Source organism: Neophocaena asiaeorientalis, unplaced genomic scaffold (assembly GCF_003031525.2).
Source record: "Neophocaena asiaeorientalis asiaeorientalis breed wild unplaced genomic scaffold, Neophocaena_asiaeorientalis_V1.1 scaffold72, whole genome shotgun sequence".
NCBI lineage: Eukaryota > Metazoa > Chordata > Mammalia > Artiodactyla > Phocoenidae > Neophocaena > Neophocaena asiaeorientalis.
This window is the reverse complement of record NW_020185336.1, coordinates 7,191,256-7,209,192: the sequence shown is the minus strand read 5'-3', so window position 1 is coordinate 7,209,192 and position 17,937 is coordinate 7,191,256. Positions and strand designations below refer to the sequence as shown.

Genomic DNA, 17,937 nt, shown 5'->3' with positions numbered 1-17,937 from the left:
GGGTTCTGAGTGGAGGACAGCCACATCTCACCTCTCACCCGACCATCGTCCGCACTGGGTGTGTCTTCTCAGCAGATCAGGTGTGTCTCCACCTGCCCTGCTGCCCCACACCTGAGCCACCCACATTCCACCAGGCCAGGTAGCTTTCAGGATGATTAAGTGCTCAGAATTTTAAGAGGGTAAAGCCAGAACTCATCGGGGAGGGAGCTTACATTTGCTCTCCCCCTGCCCACTTTGAAGCTGGGAGGCAGGTATACGTTTTCTTTAATTAATGAATTTATTTGTTTTATTTTTGGCTGTGTTGGTGTATATTTAGGCAGGGGAATTACCTTCACAGGAATATTGCTCCTGCAAAAGTGGCTTGCAGTGAAATACCGGACACTTGATTAGCATCCTTGCTGGAGTTTGATAATATTTGTTCTTCTGCCCAGTTGCTTAGGACATAAAGAAAAGTTACCCTGGGCTGACTTTTATCTTCCTGCATGTCTCTTCTCTGCCTTCCTAGGCTTGTAAAATGAAAGTGATTCTAGAGGTAGCTTTAGACCTTTTATTTCCTGGACTTTGTGTCCCAAGGGAGATGATCAGATGCAGAGAGAGGCACACAAAGAGGAATTAATTGTACTTTATTTTCATTTTTAACTTGTAACTCCTGTCCTTTTGATTTTATGCTAATACTGCTTTGTTGCCACCTGTCTTGCCCTGCTTGCTACTAAATTGAAATGCTTTGAAATTGATTTGGTAATAACTATTTAGAGTGTTTCAAATCTGTGTTACTATTCATTTTGCTACACTGCCTGCAATTTAAAAAATCATCCTTAATTATAGAAGCTTTTTAATCTCTTGGGTGAAGGAGGAAAATTTGCTTTTACATATATAATTTGGTAACGTACTTAACATGGGAAAGAAGTCCTTGGCGGTGATGCGAGTTAGCAAAGCGCTTGCTATACTTGTATTCAGACCGTGGTTGGATTCTCTGGGCTGTTTTGTCGGAAGCATTTACTGGCACCGACTGCACACCAGGAGCACGTTTCTTTCAGTACTGGGACAGCAGAGATAGGCACAGTATCTACTTTAAAACTTGTTTACCTGTGGAACCAAAGAATGGTCTCCTGCCCTTTGAAACTTGGGCAAGTTGTCACTAGCTGAAAAGGGTTTAAAACATGGCAGTGCCCTCTGATGGAAGGTGTATGCCGTAGGTGCATAATAATACCAGCCATTAATAGTGCCTTCTGCTTTTTTCTGGAAGAATCCAGAATTCTGTGGAGTCCTTGGACTAAGTCAGAAGTGCCAGCGTCTAGGCCTTTGGTGTTCGGGTTATGCGAAGCCTTACCAGGACACCGTGTCACGTGCTATTGCTAGAAAACTTCCTGTTGTTCAGGTCCGCAGGCTGTTCTCCGGAGGCCGCTGCCTGCCCTGTCCCACTGAGTCTGGGCCATGTGGGGTGGGGCTGAGGTTGGAATGGTGCGGCCGAGTGAGGGGACCTGTCCTCCCCTCCCCCACTGCCCCGCCCCAGCTGCCCACAGAGGGCTGCGTGGCTGTGGCTCGGGCCCCTGGCCTCGCTGCCTGTCACAGCAGAGTGCACCTTGTGCACAGCCGTGAGCACTGAGCCAGAGATTTGGGACAGAGATCTGTCTGTCACGAGCCAAAGTGCAGGGCCCTCGGCGGCTCCCCAGGGCTGGCCAGAGGAGCCACGCGCCGCTGTCCACGCAGAGAGGTGAGAGGAAGAGCCAGAGGTGACTCAGGCCACCTGCCCCCATCCTGCCAGACGTGAGTGCCTTCGCTCGCCTTCCTGGGCTGCCGGAGGTGAGAGCAGCGAGCCTCAGACTTTGTTCCCTGCGGTTTGTTAGTATGTGGGTGGGGCAGAGGGAGAAGCACAGTCTGGCATTTCTGGTCAGAAGGTTCCCAGCAGGCTGGTTTCATCCTTGCAGTCTTCCCCCTTTGTCACTCAGGGAAGTCCAGAGTGTGGCACGGCAGCCTGAACCGTGTGAGGCGTGAGTACACAGCAGAGGAGTGCACCGAGTGCTGTCGGGTCCAGAGGACCAGGTAGTGGGCCCGTGGCTTCCTGCACCTGTCACTTTGATCTTGCCCCAGCCTCGGTGGGACGTTCTTCGCTTTCTAGAGTTGCTGATGATCTTTATAAAGTCGGGTCAAAGAGACAGTGTCTGCACTAGTTGGATTTTCCTTTTTTTACTCACTCCTTCCCTTCCTCCACTTTCATAAGCAACCGGTCTACTTCTTTCTTGTTTGGTCTCTAATTCTTTGGTCCCGTGTTTTAACTTTTAGACTCTTCCCCTCAACCATTAAACTGGATATAGAAGCTGAAAGATGTTTGTTTGGGTTTTATTAGTGCTACTTTATTTTTCTTCAGTTGTATGGGGAGGAAAGCATTCTTGGGTCCTTATGATATACGAAGCACTTTACATATGCCCTTCTATCTAATTTTCTCTCCCAGGGAGAGTTTGGGACAGGACCTGGGCATGATTAACACTATTATAATATTCATGTTAGCCACTATTGTTGTTCTTATTTCCTAGGGATACTATTTATTTATATTTCATCCCTTCCTAGTGGATTTGAAATGCTCATAGGCATTTACTAAAACAAGAATTTTCTTTTTCAGGGAAGGTATGAGTTGGGAAAGAGTGAGAGAAAAGATGAAGTCAGCAGTCAGGTTCATAAGATTTTATTAATTTTGCTTATAAGTGGGCAGAAAGTCTTAAGATTCCTAGTAACCTGTGTAGCGGGAGAAGCACAATCAAACACACAAGATGATGTCAGTAAGGTAAGACAAAAATGTGCCCATTCCTAGTAGTGGGCCCAGAGAGACATACCCCCTTGTGGGTCCTCAAAAGAAGAAAAGCCAAAGTTTGAACCAAGCCCCTTGCACTTTTCACCTCTTGTCTTTTCCAGAGCTAAGAGAGAGAAGAATTTGGCTCTGTGTATATGTTTGATATCAGTGGCCCTTAGTTTCTAAACAGTTCTAGACTAATGCATTAGTCTATAATTATTAGTCCATCTATAATTAGTCCATCTGTAATTCTATTAGTCCATCTATAATTCTGGAGTAATACATTAAATAGTCAATTTAATGTATTTCTATCTATTTATTATTTTTGGCTGCATTGTGTCTTTGCTGTATGTGGGCTTTCTCTAGTTGCGGTGAGCAGGGGCTACTCTTCGTTGCAGTGCACGGGCTTCTCATTGTGGTGGCTTCTCTTGTGGAGCACAGGCTCTAGGTGCGCGGGCTTCAGTAGTTGTGGCGCACAGGCTTTGTTGCTTCATGGCATGTGGGATCTTCCTGGACCAGGGATTGAACCCATGTCCCCTGCACTGGCAGGCGGATTCTTAACCACTGCGCCACCAGGGAAGTCCCTTAATTTATTTCCTGATGTTCTTTTAAACCTACAACTTGATTTAGATCCCACCAAACTACTTACTGGGCCCTGGACTTTACTGTTTTTTTTAAAATTCTGTTTCAAGTGAACATTCAACATATGAAAGAACCTTCAATAAGCAAAGAGGGGATGCGGGAAAGTTGGGAAGGATAAGGAATCATTTTATTGCAGTGCCATATGTAGCAAAACGTTTAATGACTGAGTGGGTCTCTCTCTCTGCTTCCCCCACCTCCCAGTCAGACTCCCTCCTGGCTCCTGTGAGCCCATGATTGGCCTCTCTCCACTAGCCCCTGCCCAGGGACTGCTGTTTTTAACAAGGCAGATTTCATGAACTGCAAAATACTTTTTAGCCACAGATACTTTACAGAACTCCTTTTACATGTTGAGAATTGTACAAGGCAAAGGGAGTTTTAATACACACTGCATGTGCAGTCAAAAGGACTGGTATTGGACGTACCACTAACTGTGTGTGTGTGTGTGTGTGAGAGAGAGAGACAGAGACAGAGAGAGATCAGTTTCTCCCCAGTGTGTTTCCATATCTATAAAGGGGGATTGATGGCTCTCAGCCTTTCCACCTCTTCTCTCGTGTTGTGGTGATCATGTATATGTCTTAACATAATTAGAAAGTGCTTTGGAGGTGGTATAGCCCAGTGCACTAGTAGGTCTGGTTAAATGTGCTGTGTCTACAGAGGAAGATAACCCCCTGTCCTTGGCTAAAAGGAATTTTCAAGTTACATGGCGAGTCGGAAGTAGTAGCACATGAGACTCAATGAGCAGTACCAAACCTAATTTAATACTGACTTGTAAGGCACAGCCTAACCTCGTAGCTTGGTAAAACTTAAGGCCTGATAAGTTGCTCATTTTACAGAATCCTGTGTGTTTGCAGAGTGACTGAGACCCAGCCTGAGTGATGATGGCAAGTCTTAATTGATGAACACTGGCGTCTATAATAGTTGAAGTCATAAGATGTTAGAATTTTTGAGTTGAGTTGTTAGGGAACTTTTCAAGATTATCCAGTCTCTGGAAAATGTCAAATGGCACTGATTTTTTTAGAGTTTTTTTTTTTTTTTTTTAAAAAGAAACATCATAGTTAGGATGTTGCCCTGTGTGTGTTAAAACTTGAAGGTGACTGGGCTAACTTAATTAGGAATTTATTTCTGTTAGCTTGGAAGAAGAATAGGTATTTTTTGAGTAGCTTGTCATTTGTTATAAGAAATACTTTCCCCTTCTTGGAGACTGCGGAGCTTCCCTCTTTGGTGTGCTTCCTGGGTCGTGTGGGAGAACTGGGGCCTTCATCTGCCCCACTGGATCTGCTTCAGAGCTGCATTGTGCCTGAGGTGAAAGTTCACTGCTGGGGCTTCCAGCCGTCAGCCTGGGTCTGGTACTGGATCCCAGGGAGGAATGTTGTGAATGGGGCAATCTTAGTGGAGCATCTTTGGGGGAGGGCCCTGGCTTCAGAGCTCCTCACCTGCCTGCCTCTGAGAGGGCCCTGCTCAGTGTGGACTCTGGAACGCATCCCTTAGTTGAACTTCTTGAGGACAGGGGGAGAGTCTCCTCCTTACAAACATACTGTAAACTCGTAATATCCTCCTTTTGAAATCGTGGCCCCATCTGGGACTTCTCTTCCCAGCTGCCTGGGGGCCTTCTTCCTCTACCTGCTTCCCTTCTGCTCACTGCCACGACCTGAATGGTGCCACTCATCAGGGCCTGGGCACCTGTGGCTGTGCTGACAGAACTGGGCATTCAGCCTGTCCCTGCATCCCACGAGCCCTGACCAGAATGTCCCTGCCTAGCTGCTGCTTGGGTTCCGGAAGCCCTGCTTCTGGTGCTGTCCCTGGTAACAGGGAGTAGGGAAGTCCCAGTTTCTGTTCCCACTGCTTGAGGTCTGAGTTAGGATCAGATCCTTCGGGGTTTGATTCTGAAGTGCATGGCACTTCGGGAGAGCAAAGGAGAAAGAACATCACTCTGACATTGTTTGTTTTTCACCTTAAGAACATGTGACCCCAGATAAAACAGCCACAACATAAAAACCAGACCAGTCGCCCCACCCGCTTTCTGTAACTTAGGTGTTGGGGTAGCCTGGGAACCTAATTACAACATGCCTGCAGGAAAAGCTTTCTGAGTCCTGAGCACTGGACTTTTAAATGAAAATTTGGAACACAGTCACAGCTTATTAATAGGGTTATCATTAGTAACTAATTACCATTGAGGCAATAATCTCATTAATAAAGTAGAGTATTCCTGTGATGCCCTTTGCACAATCCGTGATATATACAGTAACCTTCAATAAATAACAACTGCTGCTGTTACTACCACCACCTGCATTTTTAGGATGGAAAGAGTCATACTTAATATACGTATGCTAATATGAATGGTCCATTTAAAAAACACACAATGAAGACTGTGATCGATTCCAAATAGAGAGAGATATATACATTAACCTTCAATAAATAACAACTGCTGCTGTTACTACCACCACCTGCATTTTTAGGATGGAAAGAGTCATACTTAATATACGTATGCTAATATGAATGGTCCATTTAAAAAACACACAATGAAGACTGTGATCGATTCCAAATAGAGAGAGAGATTAGTATTAGTACGCCTGCTAGAAAACTTGGAAATGGCTGGGAGTAATGACAGGTACCCTGAAGATGTGACAGGCCCCTCTCAAATCAGCTTACGCTTCGGTTAGAGACATAATGTCAACAATCCTGAACCAATAACAGATTAAATGTAGTTTGTTCATTTGCTCATTCGTTGAATAAGCAAACATTTACTGAGCACTGAGTATGTGCTCAGAAAAGGAAGGGATCAGCTCGTGGTGCATCCTCTAAGGAGGCTTCAGCATGTAGAAGGGAGTTTTAAGCAGGGAGATAAGCAGTGAGTGCTAAGTCCAGCAGGAGCAAAGATAGTTTGAGAATTGTGACAGGATACCCTGCGGTCGGTCGCGTCACGGGAGGAAATTGTTTTGTCCTTACTTCTAAACCATAAAGAGCATTGTAAAAATAAACAAAACAAAACCCCTTCAGACCCTTTGATCCTAGATGACAGACTCTGTTGGAGCTAATTCACCAGCCTGCTGGTAAAGTGTGTATCATCGGGGTATGTTGAAGAAGCAGCTTCATCCAGGCAGCTGGGTCCTGAATGCCCTCTGACCCTGTGCACTCCCATTTAAGTCTTGTAGTTAAGGGCCTGAGCTGCTGGGATCCAAATAAAGATCAGAGGACCTGGCCTCTATTCTCAAGGACTCAAGCCAGTGTTGCTTGCAAGCGGATCACATATGGCTCAGCGTCTTCAGAAGTGGCTGTTTGTAGATGTGTGGAGTGAATGCTGCTGCTTTCCTTCACCATATTCGTCCTCTTTTGCCAAGATGTTTTTCCATCCTGTTTTTCTTAGAAGAGGTTAAATTTTAATTCTGCCGTCAAGTGTCCCTTCCCATGCTTGCGTATTCCCGGCGCTGGTTACGTAGAGGTTTCCATTCTGAGCTGCTAAAGGAATAGTCACGTCAGCCTCTCTGGATCGTCTTGAACAGATGTTATAAAGTTTAATTCTAAGGATCAAATTTCTGCTTGACTTAATAGTTGTGTTTTTGTTTTATAGATTTTTCTCCTGCATCTTTTCTGTACTAACTATTGTGCTGCCCTGCCCCCTCTCTTTATCCACAAATGTTATTAATTTGGGAAAAATACTTAAAGGTTCAAGGGAATTTAATGAGATTTGAATTCTTTTGTGAGGCGATTCATCTTTGTTAAAAGACAGGCTATATCATTTCCAAATTACATAGATTTACTGTTAGCTCTCAGGTACTTTTAGACAGCTTTTTCATTATCTTCTTCTCAGAGTTTTCTTTTTCCTCCCCTGTAGAATGATTTAGCAGTTTATTTCCCCTGATAAGCAACATTCTTCTAATTTACTAAAATACACTGTATGAAACATACTTTGATAAAAATCTTTGCGGGCCAGAAAGCTTTCCATTGATCATGGGGAAGGGTGTGTGCGTGTGTGTGTGTGTGTGTGTGTGTGTGTGTGTGTGTGTGTGTGCTGTCAACGGCACCAGCAATTCCTGGCTTCCTTCAAAGTATTTTGGTCTCTCATTTCAGCCACAATTACAAGTTCATCCGAAAATGATGACCGGAGTGGCTCCAGTTTGGAATGGAATAAGGACGGAAGCCTAAGGTTAGGGGTACAGAAGGGAGTGCTTCATGACCGCAGGGCAGATAATTGCTCCCCAGTGGCAGAAGAGGAGCCCCCTGGGCCAGCGGAGAGTGTGCTGCCCAAAGCCGAAGCCTCAGTTGGAGATGGTCCGGTCCCTTATTCTCAGAGCTCCAGCTCGCTAATAATGCCACGGCCCAACTCAGTTGCAGGTAAGGCCACGCCTCTCCCTGGAAGGGTGATCTCACTGGCTCTGAGGTGCCCCCTGCTCACTCTCTTCACTTGGGAATCTAATCCAGACACAGGCCAAACTTGTGATCATGGGTCAGGCCCTTGCCTTTTGTAGGCCTTAGGTTACCCATCTGTAAACATGAGGGTAAACATAAGGCTGCACTTAATGGTCTTTAAGTGACCCTCCCCCTCTGGAATTCTTTAAATCTAATATTTAGACTGTATGGCTCTTTGTGTTTGAGGGAAGAAAGCACCAAAAGCTCTGTCCTTGTTTTTTGTTATTTTGAGTCGGAGTTAATTGAGGATTTACAGCTTGGTCAATGGGAATTGTTGTTTAGAATGAGTTTGTTAATATTAGCTCAAAGAATTTCTAATCCAACTTTCAAACTAATTTTTTGTAATTGAGGCCCATCACACAGATACGAGGTCCAATTTTTGTGTAATTCAGTTTCAAGGGAGCTCATAGTTTAAAACATAAGCAGCAGGAAAGAGAGCTCTCCATCAAGGAAATGAAAATAGGTGAGACAGACGTGCCCTTCAGCAAGATGTGGCAGCCAGAGCTGAGAAGAGAATGCAGAAGTGGTGACTGGTGCTGGTTGACTGGTCAGTGAGTGGTTGTGAGGCAAGGAGACTAGTTCTCAGTGGGTGGGGAAGGGAACTCTGCCTCTGAGCTGTCGTGCCTGCTTTAAGCTCCCAAGTTTCTAAACTCAGTGCTCTTCTGTTGAATTTAGAAGAGGAACTTGTTTTGATCATCTTTGTTACCAATGAGGCCTTTAAATTTCTCCTCTGCCAAGGCCTGGACCCAGGATCTTTCTTCCTACATCAAAGGATTTCTCTGTGATTTTATATTGCTCCTTTGGGATGTGCCAGGCCGCTCTGGTTGTTATTGGGTGTGTTTTACAATGGAACTCTGAAGCAGCTGATAAATAAATGGCCCTAATGGAAAAGTTCAGAGACACAACTCTTAATTCACTTTCAAAGGGATCTGGCGTGCCTGCCAGAGGGAAGTACTGAGAGCTCTCTGCGTATTGAGTGATGATTCTTCCAGAAGCTTTTGTGTCCTCCCACCACCCTCCCACTATCTACGGCATAATATGTTGCACCCAAGGCATTTTAGACCATTTTTACCTGGATGTGATGAATGGTTCATTTGTATTATCTCAGGACTTCGTAGCTTTATTGACTTCAACAAAATAGCAAACTCACATTCAATTTAATGAAGCTATTTCAAAATTAGGAAAACACATTAATAAATTACCTTAACAGTGGTAAAAGGACCCCCTTTCGGGTTATGTTTTCTGCTTGATGTTCTTTTATGTGGTTTCCTGCCACGTGAAGTGACAGTGGGTATGAGCTGAGCGTTTCCAGGAGACTGCAGTGATTATAGAGCAGGCCTTTCTGATTTCTGCTGTGCTCATTCATTAGCATCTATGGATGCACTTGAACTGGACCTCCTGTGAAATTGGGAGGGTTTTACCTCTGAATGGGTTAGCTCATTTCTCTGTGTTGCATATTTTATAAACTAAAAACGTATTTTGGAAGGAAATAGGCAAGTGCCTTACATCATAGTATCAATTCTGCTAACAAGCTGGGAGTCTGGTAGATTCTTCATTGCCCACCCTCTTACCCCTAAAGCTGAACCTCAGTTAAGAGGGAATGCCAAGATTTTTCAAGTATCATTGAAAAGAATAAAAGACTCAGGTTATAGACTATATGCAGAGCTGTTTATCTAGGGATTAGAAGGCAGGCTGCTACAAACAGGGCAGTAGGCAACGCTCAGTGTTCGAAGGATTGAAGTAAAATGGGAAGGACCGTATACTGAAATCTCTTGGAAGTGTTTGCATGTCAAGGTCCACGTAAACACAGAGAAATTGCCATTTGATAGGAAAGGTATTTTGGTACATGAGGGCCGAGTAAAGGACTAGCAGGTGAAGGAAGGGTGATGCCAGCTTCCCCAAGGGACATGGTTCCCCTGGGGGGTGAGGATATGGAAACAAGTTCCTAAGGCTGCCTGCCTGTACTGTCACTGAGCCTGTCACAAAGAACTGGAGTTGTCGCTTCAGTGTTAACTGTCTCGTACAGTGAAATTTTTTGGTCAAAGATTATGAAAGTAAGTTGGCCAGCTGTGGTGATTGTTTTGCTCTGCAGAGATTTTTCTTTGTAAAAGCATTTGTTGAAGTGGAATTGATTTAGAAAGCTGCAGTCAGGTTATTACTGTATATGCCACATCAAAATGTATGAAACAGACACCTTATTCCTTCATTAAAAAGCAGAGTGAGAAGCCTTTAAAATGATATCTTGGATAATCCAGAAGTTGGGTAATTGGGTTCTACCTATTTTTAAAAATATTTATTTATTTTGGCTGCGCTGGGTCTTAGTTGTGGCACGTGAGATCTTCGTTGTGGCATCTTTTGTTGTGGCATGCGGACTCTTTTTTAAAAAGATATTTGAATATTACTTTTTTTTAACCTAATCTCCCAATTCGTCCAACCCTCCCCTTCCCCCTCTGTGTCCACATGTCCGTTCTCTATATCTCTGTCTCTATTCCTGCCCTACAAATCGGTTCATCTGTACCAGTTTTCTAGATTCCACATATATGCATTAATATACGATATTTGTTTTTCTCTTTCTGGCTTACTTCACTCTGTATGACACTCTCTAGATCCATCCACATCTCTACAAATGACCCAATTTCATTCCTTTTTATGGCTGAGTAATATTCCATTGTATATATGTACCATATCTTTATGCATTCATCCGTCTTCGGACATCTAGGTTGTTTCCGTGTCCTGGCTATTGAAAATACTGCTGCAGTGAACATTGGGGTGCATGTGTCTTTTTAAATTATGGTTTTCTCAGGGTGTATGCCCAGTAGTGGGATTGCTGGGTCATATGGTAGTTCTATTTTTAGTTTTTTAAGGAACCTCATACTGTTCTCCACAGTGGCTCTATCAATTTACATTCCTACCGACAGTGCAAGAGGGTTCCCTTTTCTCCACACCCTCTTTAGCGTTTATTGCATTTATTGTTTGAAGATTTTTTGATGATGGCCATTCTGAGTGGTGTGAGGTGATACCTCATTGCAGTTTTGATTTGCATTTCTCTAATAGTGATGTTGAGCATCCTTTCATGTGCCCCTTGGCCATCTGTATGTCCTCCTTGGAGAGATGTCTGTTTAGGTCTTCTGCCCATTTTTTGATTGGGTTGTTTGTTTTTTTTTTGATATTGAGCTCCATGAACTGTTTGTATATTTGGGGGATTAATCCTTTGTCTGTTGCTTCATTTGCAAATATTTTCTCCCATTCTTAGTTGCGGCATATGGGCTTCTTAGTTGCGGCATGTAGGCTTCTTAGTTGCGGCATGCGGGATCTGGTTCCCCCACCAGGGATCAAACCCGGGCCCCACCTGCATTGGGAGCATGGAGTCTTACCCATTGGCCCACCAGGGAGGTCCCTGGGTTCTACCTTTTGGACTACCTGTTTTTGTCTTTTGAAATTCTAAGTGAATCACAGAACACTGTGTTTAGTGTAGGAAATCAACAAGCAAAATTACCAGCCAATTTTCTTGAAACTTTAACTGGTGATTGCCCTGGACTTAATGGTATTTACCTTTGATAGGTTAATCCGTGGTGTTTCAACAGATGTTTCCCTTTGCTCAGCTTAGAGAAGTCTCCCTGTGCTTCTCACTCCACCTACTCCACCCCACCCCCTTTTCCCCCCAAAAAACCCTCTTTCCTGCAGCGTCTTAAAATGTACCTCTCACCCAGATGTTAGACACAATGTATGTATGCAGTGAGTATAAATTAATTATAATTAATTTAACTGTAGAGATACTAGCAGTAGGTTTATTGCAGCATGAAATTATTGTTTCCTCTCTGATTTTTCTGGGCCCTGTGTAGTGTTCAGGCTTTTGAAAGCACTTATTGTTAAGTACCAGAAGCGAACTAATTTTTGTAGTGTCTGAGCATCCGTAGGCACGTGTTGAGAGGACTGCATGTCAGCCTAGTCACCTGATCAGCTGGGTGGGCGTCTCCTGGGTGCGGTGCTAAGCGGCTGCAGCGTCACTGCTGCTCCTTTTTCATCCATCTCAGTGGCTGTGATGATACCTTAGAAAGCAGAGGGAGCTGGCAGCTGGGGGCTTGCAGCCCTGCTGAGCAGTGGTCCATTTCAAAGCAGCATATTCATGTTTTAAATAGAGCTCTGGAGTTGCTGGGACCGCTCTGTTGCTTGCTTCGGAGCTGAAGCTGTGGTGACTGGATATCTGAAAAGAGGCATTCAAAACCTCACTGTCTTCTGCCTCTTTGTCAAACTAGGGCTTTTTTGCAACCCTTTCTTTGGCATGCCCTTCATAGTCTCTTCTTCTTAAACCTGTCCATTGTTACAAGGTTATGAACTGAATGTCATGTTTTGACGGGTTAGGGTGGAAAGGCAAATGGGAAACCTTTGGAGGCTGCAGGCGTCTTTGTGCTCTCCGGGGCTGAAGCAGCAGCCGGTCAGGCAGTCGTGGCTCTTCCAGCTCTAAACTGAACCAGCTTGTGGATTGTTCTACCTCAGCCTTCAACATGTGCGTTTATTCACAGTGAGGTGTGCTGAGGAGGGGGGCATTTGCAGAGGCCCGAGTCAGAGTCCCAGGTCCCAGGTGGGAACCTGGAAATACGTTCCAAGCTATATTATTATAGGGAGCCAGGGTGATGGTTGTGGTCCTTGCGGCCCTCTGAGAAGTTTCACATTCCCTGGTTGTGAAGGACCTGGAGAGAAGCTAGAGGTTGCCATTGGATTCCCATAATTTAGGCCCATTTGGACGTCCTGCATAAGGAGTTAGCTGAATCTTTCTAACAGGAAAGTTTTGTGTTGCATATTGACATAATGTGTACGGGGTGTGTGAACAGGCTGTGGAGATGCACTGAAGAAGCATCAGTGTGTGATTTTTTAGAGTCAAGGTGTCTGATCTTTCTCCATGGCCTGGGAAGGTGAGTAGGGCACATGGTTGATTGCCCTTTGGAGACTGCAGCAAGAGGGGACACATCATCACAGAGGCAGGCCATGGAGCCACGCAGGTGCCTGTTGAAGGAATGAGAGGAGGTGGTGCTAACAGTGAGGAAGAAAAGGACCGAGGCCTTAGGAGGGGAAGTGAGGAAGGGCCTAGGTCGGGCAGATGGTCCTGATCGGTGGTCGGCAGCTGTGTCAGAGCCCGTGGGGTAGCTAGAGGGTTTTCAGCAGGCAGATGGCCCAACTTGACTTCTGTCCCTCCAAAGTTTGTTGCACTAATGATTTCACCAGTCCTTAGAAGCCTTAGCCCTGGGAGTATGAGTCCCTCTCCCCTGTCATTTACCCTCAAATGATAATCTGTATTTTATCATCCTGTAAGATAAACATATGTCTAGGAATGTCGGTATTTTATAATTGGACTACTTAACCCACAAACTAAATAAGGTTTAATTTTATTTAGATTTTTCTTATTGTGACCTAGGATGTGTATGTAAATAAGAGGAGGTTCCTTTTTTTTTTTAAGGCAAAAACACCTACTGTATATTTGCTTTAAAGATTTGCTAAGAATTAACAAAATTATTTTGTACTGATTATTTTTATAATTGAACTGATGTATGCTTCAGTTAACGATCCTTAATGCTTTTTAACGGGTAGCTATGTGCTATGAGTCTTATTGATTTGGTCAGAGGTAAATGTGATTACTTATTTTTAGAATTAAAAAATGCATACATAGATGTAATATAGTATAATAATATAATCTATAATGTATACATAAAAATTTGAAGCTTTCTGATAAAGTCCACTTGGCTACTTTTACTGCCAAAAGCTGCCTTTTAGGGTTCTGAGCACTGTGGAATTGTCCGTGCAGAATCTGCTCACTTAGTTAACAAGGTTGGAATTCCAGCAACAGCAGAAGGCTCCCTGGAGCTGCAGAGAAGACAGGTCACCGTGCTGCGTGTTTGCAGTCAGTACTGAAGCTTTACTGAGTGACCCTCGATTGTCAGTTTTCTTCATACGATTTTTTGGTGAGGTCTGTCTCTTTCCAGGAGTAATGGAGACTCCTGGCAACCATATCAACGTGACTTTGACTCAAGAATGAGGAGCACTTAGTTTTGTCCACTTTTCAGTTAACGACATTGCCGGAAAAATTAACTGGGGTGGGCAAACAAAACCAAAATCACCCTGAAGTAAGTTTTGTTGAAAGCCTGAAATGAATTGCTTAGTAATTTATAATTTATAGTAGTTTGGGTATGATATTAAACTCAACTTTGAAGAGACTAAACTTCAGTTTAATATTACAGCGACAAGCTCAACCAAATTGGAAGATCTGAGTTATTTAGACGGACAGAGAAATGCTCCCCTTCGGACATCAATTAGGTTACCGTGGCACAATACGGCCAGAGGCAGGGCACAGGAAGTTAAAGGTATTTATCTTTGCATCCGCTGCGATCATGGCTATGATGAGCTCATTCACTAAACACGGAAAGCCTGTGGTAACCAGCGTTCAAGCCAGCTGTTTTAAAAACATGCTATGAAGTGTGTATGCGAAAAGTTTATCTTTTAGTAAGGTGTGCTAGGAGGCCGTCCTTAACAGTTTTGGGGCTTCTTCCTTATACTATGTGATTAACTTGCTTCTGGAGTTGAAAAACTATTCTGCAATACGTTGTTTTGAAGTGAGGAGTCCTTTAACACTCACTAGAGTTTTTTGGTCATCAACAAAGAATCGGCTTTGTTACAGTTCCTTGGGCTGTATGGGCCACCTCCTGCTTCTTCTACCTGTAGTGTACAGTTGGGTGGCCAATAATCTCACCATAAGGGGCGCAAAGCACCACCACACCCTGATAAGAGCTGGGACCCTGTCTCCAGGGAAAATGCATTTCCATTTTATTCCTATAAGAGTGGAAGCAACATGTCTTACGTACTGTTTCAGATAAACTGATGAGACATGGTTTGGTCCCTTCACCACTTTCTCTAATCCTCTGTGTGTCTCTCTTGAGTCATGAAAATAACTTAGAAACATGAAAGGACCAGAAAGTCATTTTAATAGGACCCTTTGTAAGGCCAATAGGGTACGATAAATGAGGTATTAGGAAGTATTACTAGAACCAAACTGGTAATATTAATACTTCCAGATCTCTTGTGTTGTAAAACTAAAGTCTGTGCTAAAAGTAACATACAAGCAATGATAAACTGAGTTTTTTAGTGTATAAAATTATGTCATTCTTCTAAAATAATGATCTTTTTTTTTTTTTCTAAGCACGATTTGCTCCCTACAAGCCGCAAGACATTTTGTTGAAACCCCTGTTGTTCGAAGTACCGAGCATAACTACAGACTCTGTGTTTGTGGGAAGGGATTGGCTCTTTCACCAGATAGAAGAAAACTTGAGGAACACAGAACTGACAGAAAACAGAGGAGCAGTGGTTGTTGGAAACGTGGGCTTTGGGAAGACGGCGATCATTTCTAAGTTGGTGGCACTGAGCTGCCACGGAAGCCGCATGAGGCAGATTGCTTCCAACAGCCCCAGTTCATCACCGAAAAGTATGTCCCTGTTTAACTGCTTGTCTAGTTTATTATATTACTGTAAGATAGTTGGAGGAAATTGCTGTTTGGATAGACATAAATTCCCCATTTTCCTCAAGTTGTCCCAGCTGCTGTATCAGGTTTGCGACTGTATGCTGGAGAACTATCGATATTTCTCTCTCATGGTCCTCTGCAGCTATAACCTGGCTTGAGGCCAGCCCTCCCTGGTGTTCTCCCAACTGTCAGGCCTGTCCCCATCTTGATGTGGGCAGTGAGGCCTGATCAGATGCTCTGGGGAATTCAGGGTCCTAAAACTGAGTGGGTTAGACTTCTGGCACAGCAAGCCAGGAGTCTGCGCAGAATTCGTTCACACCCTGTTTTCCACAGCCTTTGTCTTCTATGCCAGATTTACCAAAAGTATAAAAACTGACCTAAAATCAGAAGGAGTAGCCAAATAGTTGACTATTCTTAGCTTACTTTATATGTAAAAAAAGAAAGTGTCTCTGACATGGTAAACAGGGACAAGTGAGCCAGGAAAGGTTTTTTTGTTTTTTTAAACCAAAAGGAATGTAATAAAGGAAACCAGAAACAGCAGTTCTCCTGGGAGGGCACCTGGATGGTGGAAGACAGGGCTGAGAGGGAGCCTTGTATCCCCATTTGGGCTTTTGCATTTGTGACCATGTTCACTCATTACCCGTTAAAATACTTTCTGGGTCCGACCAAGAAGTATGTTCAATATTCCACCCTATCCTTGTTGTAAATAATGAAACTAGTCTCTCTGCCGCAGCTTCAGATTCCTCCCAGGATCTTCCTTTCACTCCATTGCTTTCACCAAGTTCTTCTACAAGTGGTATCAATGCAGCTAAATCCCCCCCTGGGTCTGGGTCTGATACTCCAGAGAACCAGAGACCAAGAGAGGATGCAGTGAAATACCTCGCTTCTAAGGTAATCTGCTCCTGATCTATGGGAGCCTTCCAAAGAGAGAGGTTTGCTAGTTTGCCTTTTGAGAAATGAATTTTAAAAAGGGATCTTAAAACAGAGACAAGAGTTGCTTAATGCGAAAGTGTAGCTTTTGATAAAATTGTGGTAGAGTACGCCAGTTAAAAGACATTAATGAAAATTAGTATCTTAGGACACTGGCAGTAGACTTTTATTCCTCCTAAACAGTGGATTGAAAGAGTTCCTCAAAGCAGCCAGAGGTATCATTGCACTTGCCACAAATCCATCCTGATAAGCATGTGTCCTCCTTCATTTTGTATGAGAGCAGGAGATTGGGAGCCTTTAACCCAGTGACCCAGGGCTCTGCCCGCCCTGCACTCTGTTGCCTAGAGCCCTTGGATCCAAGTGTCTTTCTGTCAGAGGTGTTTTGTGATGTTGTAAGAGACTTGGCCAACTTTCCCTTCCTAGATTCATGGTCAGTCATGATCCTTCTGAAATTTTCTGTCTGCTTGACATCTGGCAGAGGTTCATAAGCTGCCCTCCTGCATTGAAGCGGTTACACCTCTCATTCCTGGTGAGCCACTTGGGTCTCCTGGGGCAGCAGTGGCGTGAGTTGGTGGAGCTGGAGAACCACCAGGGGTGGACAGCGGTGAGAAGCATCTAGCGAGGAAAGCCCCTGGGGTGAGGTTGGTCCAGGGGAACTGAAAGGAAAGCTCCTCTGCCCCAGATCCCTTCTCCTCGTTTGTGCTTCCCGGATGAGGGCCGTTCCTCACCCGGCATGGGCAGCCCTGATGCCCTGACCACTGATTCGGGGCAGTCCTCTGGTCATGAGTGGGTGATCTGAGATGAGGGATGTAGTGCAGACTTCAAAGCCACCCCGTGACAGTGATTTTTCAAACCACTTGGTGACCTATGATGTGAAATACATGTTACACTAAACACCTGATACTCACACACAGCATCACACACCCAACTGAAGAAAAAGCATTGTAAGACTACACTTATTCTTACATCCTATAAAATTCACTGTATTAAATTAAAAAAAGAAAAACTCTTATGGCTCCAAATTGGTTTCATCACCCACTGTTGGATTGCCAAACACTATGCTAGGTGGACTGTGGTACTAGCTCATTGGTGGTTCGTACAAGCTCACAGGTCCTCTTGCGTTGCAGCTAATCTCTTTCCAGGGGAGAGGCGAAGAGCTGTCAGCTTTCCTCTGAGTGTCGATGGTAAATTTAATCAAAACGAGAAGTCACAGGGCAGTTCCAAATTGGCCACATCTACTCTTGCCACTTGCTTTTTAAGAGTCTACAGACCAGGAAACGAATCCTAGATATTCCCATTAACTGTCTCTCACCCTGGCGAGTCATTCAACCTGTCTGTCTGCTGCCCTCACCTCTGAACCGTAGCTAGTGGTTCTTGTCCTACTTATGTAGGGGTTGTAGGGCTGAGTGGGACTGCAGTGTCGCAAACCTTTCTGAAAAACATAAAGCACTTTACATGAGTGTGTTTTGACCCTTTTCACCCCCCTTACCTTGTACGTATATGCCTCCATTCATCCTCATTTGGGAAAGTCTCAGATTCTTCATTGATCGGCAGTGTGCCTCTCCTCTCAAGACAGTGCCGCATTTGGCACTTCCCTGGGGGTCTCTCTCATGAATAGCCTGTTGCCACTTCAAATCCATCCCAACAAAAAGGATCCTCTGAC

The 17,937-nt window shown here is 44.2% G+C and overlaps 1 protein-coding gene across 5 annotated transcripts in view; it reads left to right on the top strand.

Annotated features, from left to right (window-relative positions):
• Positions 1-17,937, top strand: part of TANC1 (tetratricopeptide repeat, ankyrin repeat and coiled-coil containing 1) — a 230,376-nt gene that overhangs the window by 157,191 nt on the left and 55,248 nt on the right. For 4 of the 5 annotated variants that reach the window (XM_024735882.1, XM_024735886.1, XM_024735884.1 and 1 more), the window contains 4 exons: positions 7,499-7,762; positions 14,071-14,193; positions 15,027-15,308; positions 16,078-16,235. In XM_024735882.1, coding sequence (XP_024591650.1) covers positions 7,499-7,762; positions 14,071-14,193; positions 15,027-15,308; positions 16,078-16,235 — 827 coding nt within the window. The remainder of the gene's footprint in view (positions 1-7,498; positions 7,763-14,070; positions 14,194-15,026; positions 15,309-16,077; positions 16,236-17,937) is intronic. The other variant, XM_024735887.1, reaches the window with a different exon arrangement.